At 39.4% G+C, this 15,014-nt stretch overlaps 1 protein-coding gene across 2 annotated transcripts in view; it reads left to right on the top strand.

Annotated features, from left to right (window-relative positions):
* TRPM3 (transient receptor potential cation channel subfamily M member 3) overlaps positions 1-15,014 on the top strand; it is a gene marked incomplete at both ends in the record, with an annotated part of 397,932 nt that overhangs the window by 336,617 nt on the left and 46,301 nt on the right. Inside the window, 6 exons of one of the 2 annotated variants that reach the window (XM_080362471.1) lie at positions 1,392-1,492; positions 3,232-3,366; positions 6,003-6,053; positions 12,512-12,547; positions 12,692-12,832; positions 14,444-14,473. In XM_080362471.1, the coding sequence (XP_080218597.1) occupies positions 1,392-1,492; positions 3,232-3,366; positions 6,003-6,053; positions 12,512-12,547; positions 12,692-12,832; positions 14,444-14,473 (494 nt within the window). The remainder of the gene's footprint in view (positions 1-1,391; positions 1,493-3,231; positions 3,367-6,002; positions 6,054-12,511; positions 12,548-12,691; positions 12,833-14,443; positions 14,474-15,014) is intronic. The other variant, XM_080362472.1, reaches the window with a different exon arrangement.

Genomic DNA, 15,014 nt, shown 5'->3' on the forward strand with positions numbered 1-15,014 from the left:
AGAGCTTATTTCTGTAATAAAATGAAAGTGATCTGGATGATCTACAGTCCCAAATCTCACAAATAATTGCTGTAGATATTGCCAAGTATTTGGTGAAGTTTCACGGCAGTGAGCTGACTGCAAAGTTGAGAGTTATGAAATTAAACTCTAGGCTAAGCTTCTTGAAGGTCTGTTGAACTGATCCTTCACAGAGAACTTCAGCAGCCAGCATCTTACATTTATGTTTTCTGCGCCTCCAATTTCAGAGTCCACTTTTAACTGGAACAGTGTGTTATTTGGAATGGTACTGAAATGGGGATAGAAATGCTTTGAAGTAACGAAAAGCTCTTGTTTGTCCTCACTCCATGGTATCAATGTAGGAATTAATAGAGACAAGAAAACAGTGGAGGTATGAGGCCTTTAAAAAATGAGGCATTATAAAGTCACCCAATCACTGCAAGCAGATATGTAGTTAAGAGTCAAAGGGCCCTTTATTTATTTGGTCAATCAATTGATTCAAGCCAGTTCTCCCTGTAACACTGAAGCACAAGTACTGTTTTAGCTTTACAAATCAGCTAATAACCATTAAATCCTTAGTGAAATATTAAAAAAGCACAGCAGGGCAGGAGTGTCCCACAGAGTCCATTAAAACTACAGGGAAAAACATACCCTCCTTTCCAAATAACAAACATGTCCAAACCCATCTTATAATCTGCAGAGTTTCTTATTTAACTTGGGTATTTTATACCTTGACACCAGTTTTATACCATGCTTTCTTGCACAAATATTGCATGTATGAAAGGAAATTTGTCTCACCAAGACCCCTCAATACAAATAAATAGAGGAGAAATTCCTATCCTTGTAAAGGATCTCCACCTTATCAGGTAGGGGTGCATAAAAGATCTACATAAAACGTGTGACTATTGAAATCGGTGGGGTCTGTGTGTGTAATTGCTAGATACACCTGTATGTGTGTGCTCGTGTGCATACGTGTATGTGTGTGAATTCCTGCAGCTGGATCCGTATCCTGCCCGGTTTCTGCTCCTGCTTCCCACCCAAGAGGAGGGAAACCAGTTCACTCCACTGATACCAGCACAGTACCTGTACATGTACCTGTACATCAGCAGGTACAGCACATGTACCTGCTGTATTTTTAAGGGGCATGTCAGGAAGCAATGAATGTTTATGAGACAGTCCGAGAACTGTATATACAGATTTGGGAACTGGTATTTTATTACAGGGAGAATGAAAGGTTTGGTTTTGTTTTAGTATGAGATCAGCTGCAGAAATGAGATGGACATCTGTGAGACTTTTGTCAAAGAAGAATGATCATGGTGGTTTGTTGGCTGACTCTAATGTCTTGTTTCTTTTTTCTCCTCCTCTGTTCCCTGCACTCCTGTCTGTGTACACAGGCGCTAACGCATCTGCTCCTGACCAGCTGAGCCTAGCATTAGCCTGGAACAGAGTAGACATCGCCCGCAGTCAGATCTTTATTTATGGGCAACAATGGCCGGTACAGTATACATACAGCATCTTCTACTGAAAATACTTTAAACCCTACTCAGTATTAAGTCCATTCTGTTGGTGGCAGTAGTTTTAACACAGTTTAAAATACAGTGAGTCGTGCTCTCAGCCAAACACAAAGCTCCCTTTTACAGCTACTGAAGGCAGACACGGTAACAAAGATGTTAACATGTTCGCTTGTTCAAGGAAATGGTGACATCTAGTGATGCCTTAACACTGAGAGACCACACCTTTAAAGAAACGGGAAGCAACGCATTTATACTATGAAGAAAAATTCTGCAAGCTGAGAAAAACAAGTATGTGTTTACAGCCATATTAAAATGTTAGGCTATAAATGAAAGGAAAGGCAAAACTTCTTTATGCTCTTCAAGCAATCTGCTTTTATATACAAACACTGAATTTGGTGATGATTGGACATCAAAATTATGCTGCACAAATGTTGGAGGTCATGAAGTGGACCATGAGAGATGATCAGCAATGTTACCACAGGAGGGCTGTGGCTCCAAACCTGGTGTTAATTTGGTGCCCAGTCCTGATCTGCATCAACTTGCCGGCTTCATGCCTGCCCCATCCTGTGCTCCAGCTGTGGGAACGCTCAGAGCAGAGTTCCTCTACGGGAATGGGAGGGCTGCACACAGCGGGGTTATGAACTCTATGTGGGAGAGAGGAGGATTAGTCGACTCCCAGCTTGTGCTGCAGTTGTTACAGCAGCAGAAGTCACCCAGGAAAAAAACAGGAGGACTCTGTCTCTACCTGTAGCTCCTTGAAGCTAACTGCATCTTCGTTTGGCAGGTTAAATTGGATGACAATATTCATTACTGTGACAGTTGTTTGGTCACCAACCTGAAAACTTCATATGCTATCATTGTGTAAGCACTTAGAAATCCCTAAAGAAAAAATTATAACAAAAGGAAAAGCTTCTGTTTAAATACCCCTGCTTTAAATGTAGTTTCTGGAGTTTGCTACCTCTTAAATCTAGTTTGAAAAAACATTGCCTTTTCAGTTATGGAGTGAACAGAACTATTTATCTTGTCTTCAATACTGGGCATACGTATGCATCAAAGCATAGGAGGGATTTTAGTGGTATTAAACTGTCCGTATCGTTATCTCTCCATCAATACATCATAGGAAAAAATTGCATAAATGCTGCAAGCTGCAATCGTTTTGCAACCCAAAAACTGGAAGTTAGAGACAATTTCTCATCCTTCTAACTCCCCTCAACTCTTTTTTGCATAAGAAGACCTCTTGCATTTGGTCCTTCAAAGAAAAGCTAATTGTGAAGCTATTTCTGCTTCCTGTGTGTCAGTTTCCCTGAGTTTCCACACCATGAATAGAGGAAAGAGCTAGTCGAGAGAAAATTAAATTGTGTGTGCATATAAAAAAATATACCCAATATAAATAAAATATTTATCAGGAAAGTGAGAAATAGAGACAATGATATAGCGAATTATGTGGAGATGTGGTCACCAGTTTCCTGGGTTCCAGTTCCTTGGTCCTACTCTGGATTTCCTAGTCTATGCTAACCTTCACACTCTGACACTAATTTTTTAAATTCTGCCCTGAATCAGAGAAACCAATATAGAATAAAAGTGTGATTATTCCTTTTTAAACTAGCAGAGCAACTCTCAGAATTTTCTCAGGATTTGCTGCTTGTGCCACAGTAACTGAACCAGCCGGATACAGCCTGAGCTGCCCAGGAATGGCCTGAATTAATCACTTGCTTTGCAGGTGGGCTCCCTTGAGCAAGCAATGCTGGATGCACTGGTGTTGGACAGAGTGGATTTTGTGAAATTACTCATAGAAAATGGAGTAAGCATGCATCGTTTTCTCACCATCTCCCGGCTAGAGGAATTGTACAATACGGTAGGGCCAACCTAAGGCAAATATTCTATCTCTATGTTCATTGTTTGAGTTCCCACCCCTATTACAATGAGATGATGTTGCACAAGGCAGCCAACACCTGCTGCAGAAATTTTCTGTGTTGGAAGTCCACATTGACTCTTAGCTTTGTCTCTCATATAATGGAACATGCTGTGTCTTGTCCACTTAATCTGCTGTACCGATTTTTTAAGACATGGATGAAGCCCCACGGAGTACCAGCTGATTTCTGGTCATTGTAATTCTGATACAATACACCTGAGATCTAGGCAGATGGCACTGACTGGAAGACAGTAACTGGCAAGTAAGGAACCGTAGGATGGTGATATATGACTCCTGACAGCGTAAACCCTTTTGGTTTCATAAAAATCTTGCACCTGGTAATCAAACTCAGCCACTAAAGAACAAGTAAAAGCAAACTTCCTGGGATAATATTCTGAATGTAAAGGTGTAATCTCATGATTTCAGGAGGTCTATTACAGTGGAAAACTTCCTTCTGTCCTCAGTGAATGTTCCAAAAATGATACTTTGACCTCTAAAAGCCTGTGTGCAAGTTTTATATCTTTGCCCTTAAATGGAACATAAAACTACACAGGTTCAAATTGCTTCTGAGCTCTCAACTGCAAAACACATTCCAGCATTCACTTCATTATTGCCTACCAAGAGAAACCAATAAGTTCAAATTGCTTAAGAAGTATGGAAAAAGTCATAAAGTATTGTCTAGTTCTTAGGATTGCTAGTCTGTCTGTTGGGGAGCGGTTGTGATATAGTGCATTGCCCTTTTAGAAAAGTTTTTTTCTTCCAGTACTTTTCAAAGTCCTGCCATCGTAAGCTGCCACACTGGGCTGTTATCCAGAGATGTTTCACACTGATGGTGACCAGAATTCAGTCTTTCAAATATATCAAACTTGAAAAGAATTCATTAAATTCATGCAAAATATAGAGGAACGGTTATCCGTGCAAACCTTGAGAACAATTCCCATCTGATCTTTGATCGTTGTAAAGTTTACATATCAACTACCATCTGTGTATAAGGAACAGAAAGCTTATCTGCATTCTTGCTACAGAGATACGCATTGTAATTCTTGTAACAAAGACAGTTTTCACAGGAAGTAAGTTTGAGGAAAGTCTTCAGTTCTACAGATTAAAGGAGGCCTTGTTGAACGAATTTATTGTAAGGTACAGAAATGGCCGTAAGTTATACATGCAAGAATTCCAAAAGACCCAGTCTGTGAAATACCCGAACTACCAATTGTGATATATGACCTAATGCCACAATAGATTTAGCACCAAAATAAATTTCCAAGGCCAGTTAGAAAATAAAAAATTTCAACGTGAGCCTTGAGAGTGGCCAGGGAAGATACAAACCAGTGAATCTGACTTCTGCCATGGCACATTTGTAAAAATTCAATAAAGAATAAAATTAATAGACAAAGGAATCAATTTTATGTCAGGAAAGAGTTTACCTGTCTTCTGTAGGAAAATATTAGGCCTTAGAAATCTGTCACCATTTCTGAAGTCAATATGCAGGAGAACAAGGATGTTGCATTTGGTGCACCTGTTTTTGAAAAACCTGTTTGGCAATATTTGAAAAGCTCAAAGGTTATTGGAGAAATTTATCTGTCGTAACATAGAAGATAAGGGTTTAAAAGCTGCTTGAAGTATAGATAACAGAGTATAGGAATATGTGGTCTATTCTCCCCACAAAAGGACATTATGACCAGAGTCATCCAAGATCCTGTTCTGGGAACACTGCTGTTCAGCGTGTTTTGAGATGGTCTCAAAAATAGTAACTACTGAAGGGACAATGTTCACAGGTGTTTTAACATCACTCAGGGTAGGCAAATCTGAAGCAGCATGTGAAGAAACACAGTAAAGTCTCATCATGCTCAGTGGTGGGGTTACATAAAGTTAAGTGTAGGCAAGCTCAGAGCAAGGTTTGTATGGAAACACTGACTGTACGTATGCAGTGGTCTCATCTGTCATCAATTACAAATAGTGAGACCTCCCATAAAAGTCTCTTAAAATATCAGCAGCAGTCAAAAACACAACCAAAAAAGGAAGTACTTCTCTATATATAATTGAAGTTGTGGGAGTCTGCTGCAGATTGTTTTACATGTCAGGTGGAGTCAAAAGAAGACTGGACAGATCCACGGACTGCATTCTGTTATGTTAGTGGCTTTCAGATGAGACAGCCTACATGCAATGTTGGGCTCAGGGACTCTCTGAGCCACCAGTGGTGGAAAGTGGAAGTCTGACAGGCAGCTGTTCTTCCTTCTGCTCTCTCCCAGGGGCTGTGCATGTTATGCTGGGCTCCTATTTTGCCTAGGCCAGGAGCCTAATCTGATATATAGGACCTTAGTTTACATCCAGTATGGCAGTTCTTGTGGTTTTCTAACTGGAAGGTTTTGGACAAGTCAGGTGAAATAATGCTCTTGTAAATTTTTTTTTTTTTTTTTTTTTTTTTTTTTTTACTTGATACAGCTGTACAATTTAAGTGATTTAAGTGCTCTCAGTCTGATTTTTAAACGACTAGGTGAGAAAGCCATTTCAGCATTTACACCTTGAAAGACTTCGGACAATGCAAAACTATTTTGTTCTTCTTTATTTGTCCTTTGCAGAGACATGGACCATCCAACACTCTGTATCATCTAGTCAGGGATGTCAAAAAGGTAAGAGCCTGATAGACGGTAGGTTGGAAATAATGCTATGATTGCTTTCTATAGCTAGATACAATCTCTGTTTTGCATGAGCTTTCAGTCAGAGCCTTCTCCTTCCCCTGCCATTACAGAATGTCCTGTTTGTATCTACCGAATATGAACTTCTTGCATATAAAGTACAATTAGCAAGCTATTTGTCTTGCTTTCTCTGTGCTTTTAGATGCTTGGGTAATAGTGCTTCTGCTAGTATAATTGTAGGCCTTTACATATTGTGTGGATTTATGCCGTTATCTGTATTTTTCCATACCCGCAACTATTGTCAAAGCTAATTTCCATGTTGTTAGTTTACTTCTGAGCCTGTAAAATAGCCCTTATCCTTGTGCTGGATCCTAGTTTGTTGAAACAGTTCCTCAGTCTGTGTTGTGTGGTATGTATTGTAGCCATCTTCCTCAGCAGAAATATACAAAAAATAAGTAGTACAACTTCCCCCTGCCCACTTATCAAGATAATTTCAAGCATCTTGAATTACAAAGAGTCATTAGCAGAGCAGGACAGAAACACAGAAAGGTATAGTGACAGGAAGGAGATACAAATACCTTCAGCAAAGTGTTCAGGATTGAAAGTGTTACAGGAATAGCAATGAATGAGAATCCTTTATCCTCTAAATATATGGACCAGCTAATTCTCTTGAAGCCCAGGTTACTAGGTTGTTTGGGTTTTTTTTAGTAAATACGCTGTTATTTATATGCCTATATGAGTTTGAAACAAGCATAATCTTCTTTATTCCTTTCAAACTCCTTCTTTCCCCCAGCATCACCTTTCCAAGCCTGATTTCAAAGGTATAACAATTTGAATGACTAAATAATATCAGTATCTTTTTTTGACGCCTTAACAAAAGGTATGTTTTCAAAGGAGCTCTTGAAAAAAAGCATCAAATGGGCAAAGACAATCAGTATTCATAGGTGTATATTGGTAGACACTCGCGTTAAATAAACTTACGCTGTATTTAATGACATTATTTGTTCCATAGTGATTGGTAAATGCTAGGAGATCGTTATTTTTCCGTAAATTCATCCTTCTCTCCTCTGTCCATATCTAAAGTCTCCAGTAATTCCCACTACCTGAAGTCAATGTATGCTTTTATTAGAACATAGTTAAGGGCTTTAAAAACAGCCTGCTGCAGCCCTCTAACACCTTCATCAGAAAATGGCACGTCCGGTTCTGTATTTCTCATTTTGTCAGTGATGAGGAAGAACCGCAGTTCACTTGGAAGAAAGTGACAGCTCGACATAGCCCTGCCATCTGGGCAGATGCCTTACCAGTCAGCCACGCTACAAATCAGTCAGCAGATCTGACAACAGTTTAAATGGAAACACCTCCTTGGAAATAACTTCTTAATGGACATCACTATCTGACCATTACATCACCCACTGTGCATGAAAATAAGGCCACACTGCTGATGTTCATTTTCTGAGTTTATATATATTTTGATGCCAGATACCTAACCTCTCCAATTTAATTAAAGCATCACAAAATATAAACACAAAAAATGTAGTATGTCACCATGAGACAATGCTTAAAGGATATGCATACTCTATGCTTTTTATGCATACATCCTGATTTTAAAACCTGTTCTAATTAAAGGAGGGTGCTATAAAAAGTTATTTACATCTGCATCATTGTGAATTCTCAAATAGAAAATGGATGCTTACAAATCACAGAAGCATTATTTCATTTACTACTATTGTATTACATAGCTCTATAAATCACCAGGAGGGGGGTTTTTTTGTTTGTTTGTTTGAAAGACCACCCTGCCTGCTTAATAAAGGAAGGAATTTGAACAACAGAAGCCACACTACCACATCCTGGCAGCTTACAGACACGTATGTGTGCACACATGCACAAATATATAAGACAAACATGTATTTTCTTTCTGTTTTTCCAAATATCATTGTGAAGACTGTTGGTCTGGGCAGTATATTGTAAAGGCCTGGTGAAAGAGTCTTAAAGCAATCAGAGTGTGCCTAAATTCTGCATATATTAACAAGACAAAGTACTTCTTAATGGCTCTGCTTTATAAACAAGTGTGCTCGTGTCTCTTTTTGACCCTCTCAATTCCATAACTACATACAGGGACAAATCTGCCTGCATCGTTTGCATGATGACCTTTTTGACATCTGCTGTCAAGGAGACAGAATTTAGCATACAGGGTTGACTTCCTTCCCTAGACTCAACAAACCGGTGCATCCAGACGAAACAGAAACCGTGACCACGCTGGGCATCCTGTCTGTAAGTGGAGGATGCCATCTACAGGTTGTTTTAGAAAGTCCTTCCCTGGCTCCACGAGCTAATGACAATCAGCAGAAATTAACAGATTGATTTTTTTTCTTTAATCCAAAAATCGTATATAATCAACATATCTTAATCTTACTCTGGGGCGATACAGGTTTTCAAAGTCCTTTAATATGGTCTGCCCCTGTATATCTACATTTCCAGAGAACTAACATGCAATGTACAGAATTTTTAAATAAATTCTTTTTCCCCCAGCATGTAAAATCAGAGGCTTGATACCTGCTGAATATAGAAATCCACTTGAAGGGAAAAAATACTACAACTGATTAGCTACACTTTGAAGTCCAAGATTCTTCAGGAAAATAATAGTGCTTTAGCACTGAAGAGCTGTACCGGCCACTGTACTTGTCACTGGTGACACCCCACCTGGAATCCTGTATTCAGTTTTGGGCCCTTCATCATAAGAAAGACATTAAGGTGCTGGAGAGAGTGCAGAGGAGGGTGACGAAGCTGGTGAGGAGGTGGTGAGGAGCTGAGGAGCTGATGCAGAGCACAAGTCTGCTGAGGAACAGCTGAGGGAACTGAGGCTGTTTAGCCTGGAGAAAACGAGGCTGAGGGGAGACCTTATCACTGTCTGCAACTACCTGAAAGGAGGTTGTAGCATGGAGGGTGTTGGTCTCTTCTCCCAAGTGATAGCATGAAAGGAAATGGCCTCAAGTTGCACCAGAAGAGGTTTAGATTGGATATTAGGAAAAAATTCTTCACGGAAAGGGTTGTCAGTTGTTGGAACAGGCTGCCCAGGGAAGTGGTTGAGTCACCATCCCTGGAGGTGTTTGAAAGGCATCTAGACAAGATTCTTAGTGACATGGTTTAATGCCAGAGTTAGTTTAGGTTATGGTTGGACTCAATGATCCTGAGGGTCTCTTCCAACTAAAATTATTCTACAGAATTCTAAGAAAGAAAAGTTTAGTTGATTATAAACAGGGGTACCTATCATACCCAAAAATCAGACCTTCTGTCATTTCTGAACAACTTGGCCGTACTAGAATGGGCCCATCCAAATTTTTGCTGTTCTTGGAAGGGTACTGGCCCATGTGCACCACTCTGCTTCACTCACAGCAGACTCTCTGTTGCCAGGGTAGTTCAGAGTGTCTGCTGATAGAGCAAATGCTTGGCACATGCATAACTCCTCTCACAAGGGTGGTCAAATTGGCTTTACTAGGGCTGCTTACTTTGGAAGAGTATTTGTGTGTTAGCATGGAGCCATATCTATGTCTGTGTCTATTAAATATGTATTTCTGCTCTGAACTTCTAAGTTTTCTTTGGTAAAGTGTTTCACTATTATCTGGGAGTTTGCGATGTGTCTTTTATTAAAGTTACTCTACTGGAAATTTTTTATCTAAATCCCTATGTGAAATTTTAGAAATCAGAAGAACTATATCAAGAAATTCATGCTTTCTAATTCATGTGGCACCCTGCTGCATGTTCTGCTTTCTTAATTGCTGAAGTATTTTTTGCCACTTAATAGTATCAATGCATTTAATTTTAGTGTCTTACATTAAGACAGCAGGAGTCTGTTGAAGAACTACAACTCAGTCTTGGAGCTACAATTGCCACTTCTGCCAGTGCCTTCATTCTTGTTCTAGAAAAGTTGCCATTGCCTTAAGCATTCTGGAGAGAGAAGAACATCTGGGGGGAAAACAAGCAAACAAAAACCAATAAAAACAAGCAAACAACAACAAAAAGTAGCAGTATTTAATTTTTAGACTTATGTTCTTTTTCTTGAAACAGGTCAGAGTAAAAATTACTAGGTTCAAACAAACTAAGCTAATATGCATTCCTGCAAACCACAGGGATTCTCCGACCCACCAGATTAGCCAAGAGTAGGAAGAGTGTAAAAGGACACGCTGAGGGACATTACTGAAACATAGATGGCAGCTTGTCTTTTGCCACAAAATTTGCTTGATCTTCTGTCCCTTTCAATCCCAGCTCAGTGCTGGGCATAGTACACCACAGCACCACCTCCCTCTCTCCTTCCTCAGCCTTCCAGTGTGCTGCTTGTACTGTGGTGAGCAAGAAGGGAAATGAGCATTGCTCTTCCCAGCTGAAGTAGAGAAGGAAGGGGGGTCTTTGCATCCATTTCATCTCTTGTGCAGAACCCGTTGCCATGTGTCCCATTAGTGTTTCTCTGCTCTGAATCTAATAAGCACATCTGCAGAGAAGCCAGGCAGATATCTGCAGACATGCAGATATTTCCAGCAAGGCATGGCAATCATAAAATTGCTCCATGCAAATTACTAAACTTCTTTTGATGACCACATAAGAAGAGGTACAGGCTAACTGTAATCTTCACTGTATATCATTATAGAAAATGTCATTATTTTATTACAGTGTATTGAAAAAGTTTGAAGCTAACTATTACAATTTCCTGGTTCTTCTGCAATGTTGACTATGTAAGTTAATTTTTTTACTAGAGTAACTTTCTGCTTTTACAAGGCTACTTCTCTCAGTACACAGAAGTATAATTTGCTTCTCTTTCCACCTTTGATTTTTAGTTACATCTCTTGCACAGTGACCTACAGGACAGAGAGGGTTCTATAAATCTGCGGAGTTCTTAATCAAATCTCTAGGTCTGGGTGACTTATTCACAATTTGCTGAATCATACCTTTCTTTTGTGGTAGGGAACTGCTCTCTGAACCACAAAATGTTGTCCGAACAATTCAAGAGGCAGTGATTTATAGGAGGCAAAATTTAATTTGGGGGCATTCTCTTCCCATTAGCCCTTTCCTCCTGTCAAGGGATCAGAGTTTTCCTTATGAAGTTCCCAGAAGGGGGAGGGGGAACAGAAGAGCAGATGTGCCCACACTGGGGCTTTGTTCTTCCATTGCCAGAGACCCCCAAAGAGCACTTCACCAGCCCATCCTTGAGAACAGCCCACCCTGAAGTTATTCTGGCCTGCTGAGTGTTGAATCAGGCTCACTGCTACCAGTTAACTCAAAGGCGCTCAGCTGCGCAGTAAGAGACCATCTCATGCTAAAACCTTTCTTCATAGCTTTGCAAGCACTAAGTCTCGGAGAACTCATAACCTTAGTTCTGCTGTTTTCAGGCCTGACAGGGAAGAGAAGGATGATATGTGCAAGAGTGTTCACAAAGTAAGGGCAATAAGACATGGACATATTTATCATTCTTTTTCCCTTCTAAATAAAAGGTGCATGCTGAAGACATTTTATATATATACATATAAGTATATATATATGTGTATATACATATATATATATATAATGTTTAACAGAGGATAAGGGAGTAAAAGAAGGGGAAGAGCAAGTATGTAAACACATTTTCCAGGTTCCTGCTAATGACCACAAGCACAGTTCACCTTTAGGGAGACATTCTCCCAGGCACTGCTGGAAATTAGGTAGCAAGACTATTGTGCTTAGAGGGGCCTTCAGTAAAATATGTTGGGAACTCAAGGATCCACCGTCTAGGAAAATTGCCACCTTTCTCGTCTTCTTCTTGAACAAAACCCGAGAGAATTAGCCACAGATGTTTTATTACAATGTGCCACAGATATTTTGTTTATTACAATGTGCATAATTACTTTCCATACAGATGCTTTCCACATACTAGATGTGGAATTAAGTGAAGATATGTGATGTGTGAGGTTATGTACAAATAAGTACATAACTCCGAGGACAAAAGCTAACACACTCTCCTTGACTCTCACAACTAGCACTAACAACAATCCATGCGCTGTGTGAGTCCTCTAGATTAGGCAACACAGCTCTTTCCCCCTGCCCTTCCTTTGCTGGAAGATGGGAAAGAAACACTACAGGATGGGAAGATCACACGCAGGAGCTGGTTTCATGTGAACAAACAATGTCACTTCCCTGTGCCTTGGCAGTGCAGATGGGGCAGGCCAAAGAGATGCCAGCAGAGACATGAGATGCCTGGACGAGAGTTATGAGGACAGATGGTGTGGAAAAGGTGCTATCTTGCAGGACTAGAGTCCAGCAACTGTGTGTGATTTTTCAAGTGTGCTGATCCTCGTGCTTTTTGTTCTGCAGTTATGCTCCTTGTTTCCCCAGCTGAAGAATATGAGCACTGTGTACTGACATTATCTTCTGTTACTTCCAACAAGTTCTTCACCTTCTTATTTAACTTATGTCTTCTTTCCAAGCGAGAATATCCAGGTTTCGGTTGGATCTATTTTAAGGTGAATTAATTAATCAGCATAATAATACATTCCTGTTTTTAACTATTTTTTTTTTTTTATTTTTACACCATTATAAAGTATATTTAACAACACCAGTAATAAGCATTTCTTCCTCCCCCACCATCCTTCTTATTTTCATTACAGGGAAACTTACCTCCCGATTATCGTATAAGTCTGATTGATATTGGTTTGGTGATAGAGTACCTGATGGGAGGAGCATATCGCTGCAATTACACCCGAAAGCGGTTCAGAACACTGTACCACAATTTATTTGGGCCCAAGAGGGTAAGGAGCAAGTTATTTGCCTTCTATATGACTGCATCCAGTGGCAGGGTGGCTTCTTAGATGGATCCAGGCTGTGGGGATCCACGTGCACATACTATTCAGTCTGCAGATTTATTTCCGTTATGTACATATCAGCTATTTCAGCACAACATACTGCAAGCCAGGCAGTGATACAAGCTGCATTTTTTATTAATTTAATAAAAAGATTATTGGGTTCTGCTGCCCTGGTGACCAGTGCATGAAACAGTCTCCTCTGGCTTTAGAATCTGTAATTATGAGTATCTATAGCTTTTGAAATAAAAGTCTTTTGACCTATACCAGTAAAGCCATAAGGCACCTAAGTTAGACTTGGAAAAACATGTGTTTTGGTAGACACATTACCTATCTCTCTTCTTGATTGTCAGGGTGTCAGGGAAAAGAAACTTCTATCTCAAAATTTGCTTTATTGTCTGGATGTGGCTCCAGCTGAGTCAGTGGGCTCATGGCAAAACACCATTCAGTATTTTTGGGGTTTCATGTTTGACAGATTACAATACTGTGAATCCAAAGTAAGTTTACTACCTTTCTAAAATACAAAAGGTATTTATTGTCATCCATAATGCCACTGACCCAACCCACCACAAAGGAAAATCTGCTCAACTGTTCCCAGTAAGATTCATTGTTCTTTCTTCACCTATTTTTAACTCAGGGTTTCATTTCATGTCTCAGTTCAGCTTTTAGCAGTACACACCATTGAACATTTTTCTAAGTGGCTATAAAGAGCAACAGCTCTTTGAAACAGTTACAGCCAAACACCTGAAATGGGTTTGTTTGTTCATTCTTCAGTTTTGAGAGGAAAGGTAGTAATTGTAGCTGCTGGGAGAGACTCCGCTGCCTTAGTCACTCTGCCAAGTAAAGCGTTAGAGTAGCAATTTCACAGATACTGAACCAGCACACAGAGCAGCTCCACAGCAGTCAATAAAAGTGTGCCGGGGAAACAACCAAATACTGATGTACTCCAGAGAAAACCATTCATGCCTCAGCAGTAATTCCTATCTCTTTTCCATCAGAGCAGCCCCGAAACAGCTGTAATTTGTAACAGAATCCAAATGTATGTCTTCTGTTGTGTGTTTTAGTGAAATAAGGTCAAATTCAAGGTTAAATTAAATATATGTGTAATTATTTGATTGATATGTGCATATTATATTACATCACATTGCATTACATATATATTATCTATAGCATGTTATATGCCCATTATATACTCTGTATTATATTTTCTGTATTATACAGGGTGTTCCAAAAAGGTGGACCCAACATCTTACAATTACACAAAAGCTTACAAACAGTTTAATGAGTTATCGGGTTTTAGTAACATTTTTATAAATGCTCTGTATTCCCTCCACCTGCTGTATGGCCTGTGTGGTTTTATTCATGGGCAGTTCATGGTTACAGATATATAGTGATTTTGAATTGGGTCAATATTTTTGAAACACCATGTATACTCTATATTATATGGTATACATCACACGTTATACACTTCCGTGTATATGTATGTATGTATACACATATAGTTGCTATTTTTCATCACCCTTCTGGGAGAAATAACATTTTTCTCACTTTTTTGTACAGCCAAAAGCCCTGAAACTGTTGGGAATGGAGGTAGGCAATCTGTGAGAAATCTTAATGTCTTTTACTTCTTTGACAAATATATGCTATATTAAGGTAATATTTAAATTCACTGTAATGAAGGCATCAAAACTTGAAAACAAGTTTTGTAAGAGAAATGTGCCACACAAATTGTATTTTTCATCTACATAACTTGTTTATGCAAGGGCCAGATTAGGAAACATTTCTTAATAAAACTCCAGTGGATAGACAAGAGAAAAGGCTCTGCCCCGTGTGTGTTTCATTTTTCTTTTAGTGAAGATCAAACGAAATGTTTCCGTCTGTCAGGCCAAGCAGAATTCAGTTTGGATAACTATATAACTTAAAAGTGTGTTCAGAGAAATTAGGCAGTTGCAGAGAATGATGCAGAAATATTTACATGGGCCAAATTTCTGTCAGTTCTGTTGATGCTTTTGGCTACCCTGATGCTTCAAGGAGGCAGTAGTGTCTTCTTGTTTGTTTACTTTATATGACAACTTTCATTTTGCTGTCTACAGACACAGCACAGAATGGGTCAGCTCTTCTGATAAAAACA

Source organism: Nesoenas mayeri (genome assembly GCF_963082525.1).
Source record: "Nesoenas mayeri genome assembly, chromosome: Z".
NCBI classification, from domain to species: Eukaryota; Metazoa; Chordata; class Aves; order Columbiformes; family Columbidae; genus Nesoenas; species Nesoenas mayeri.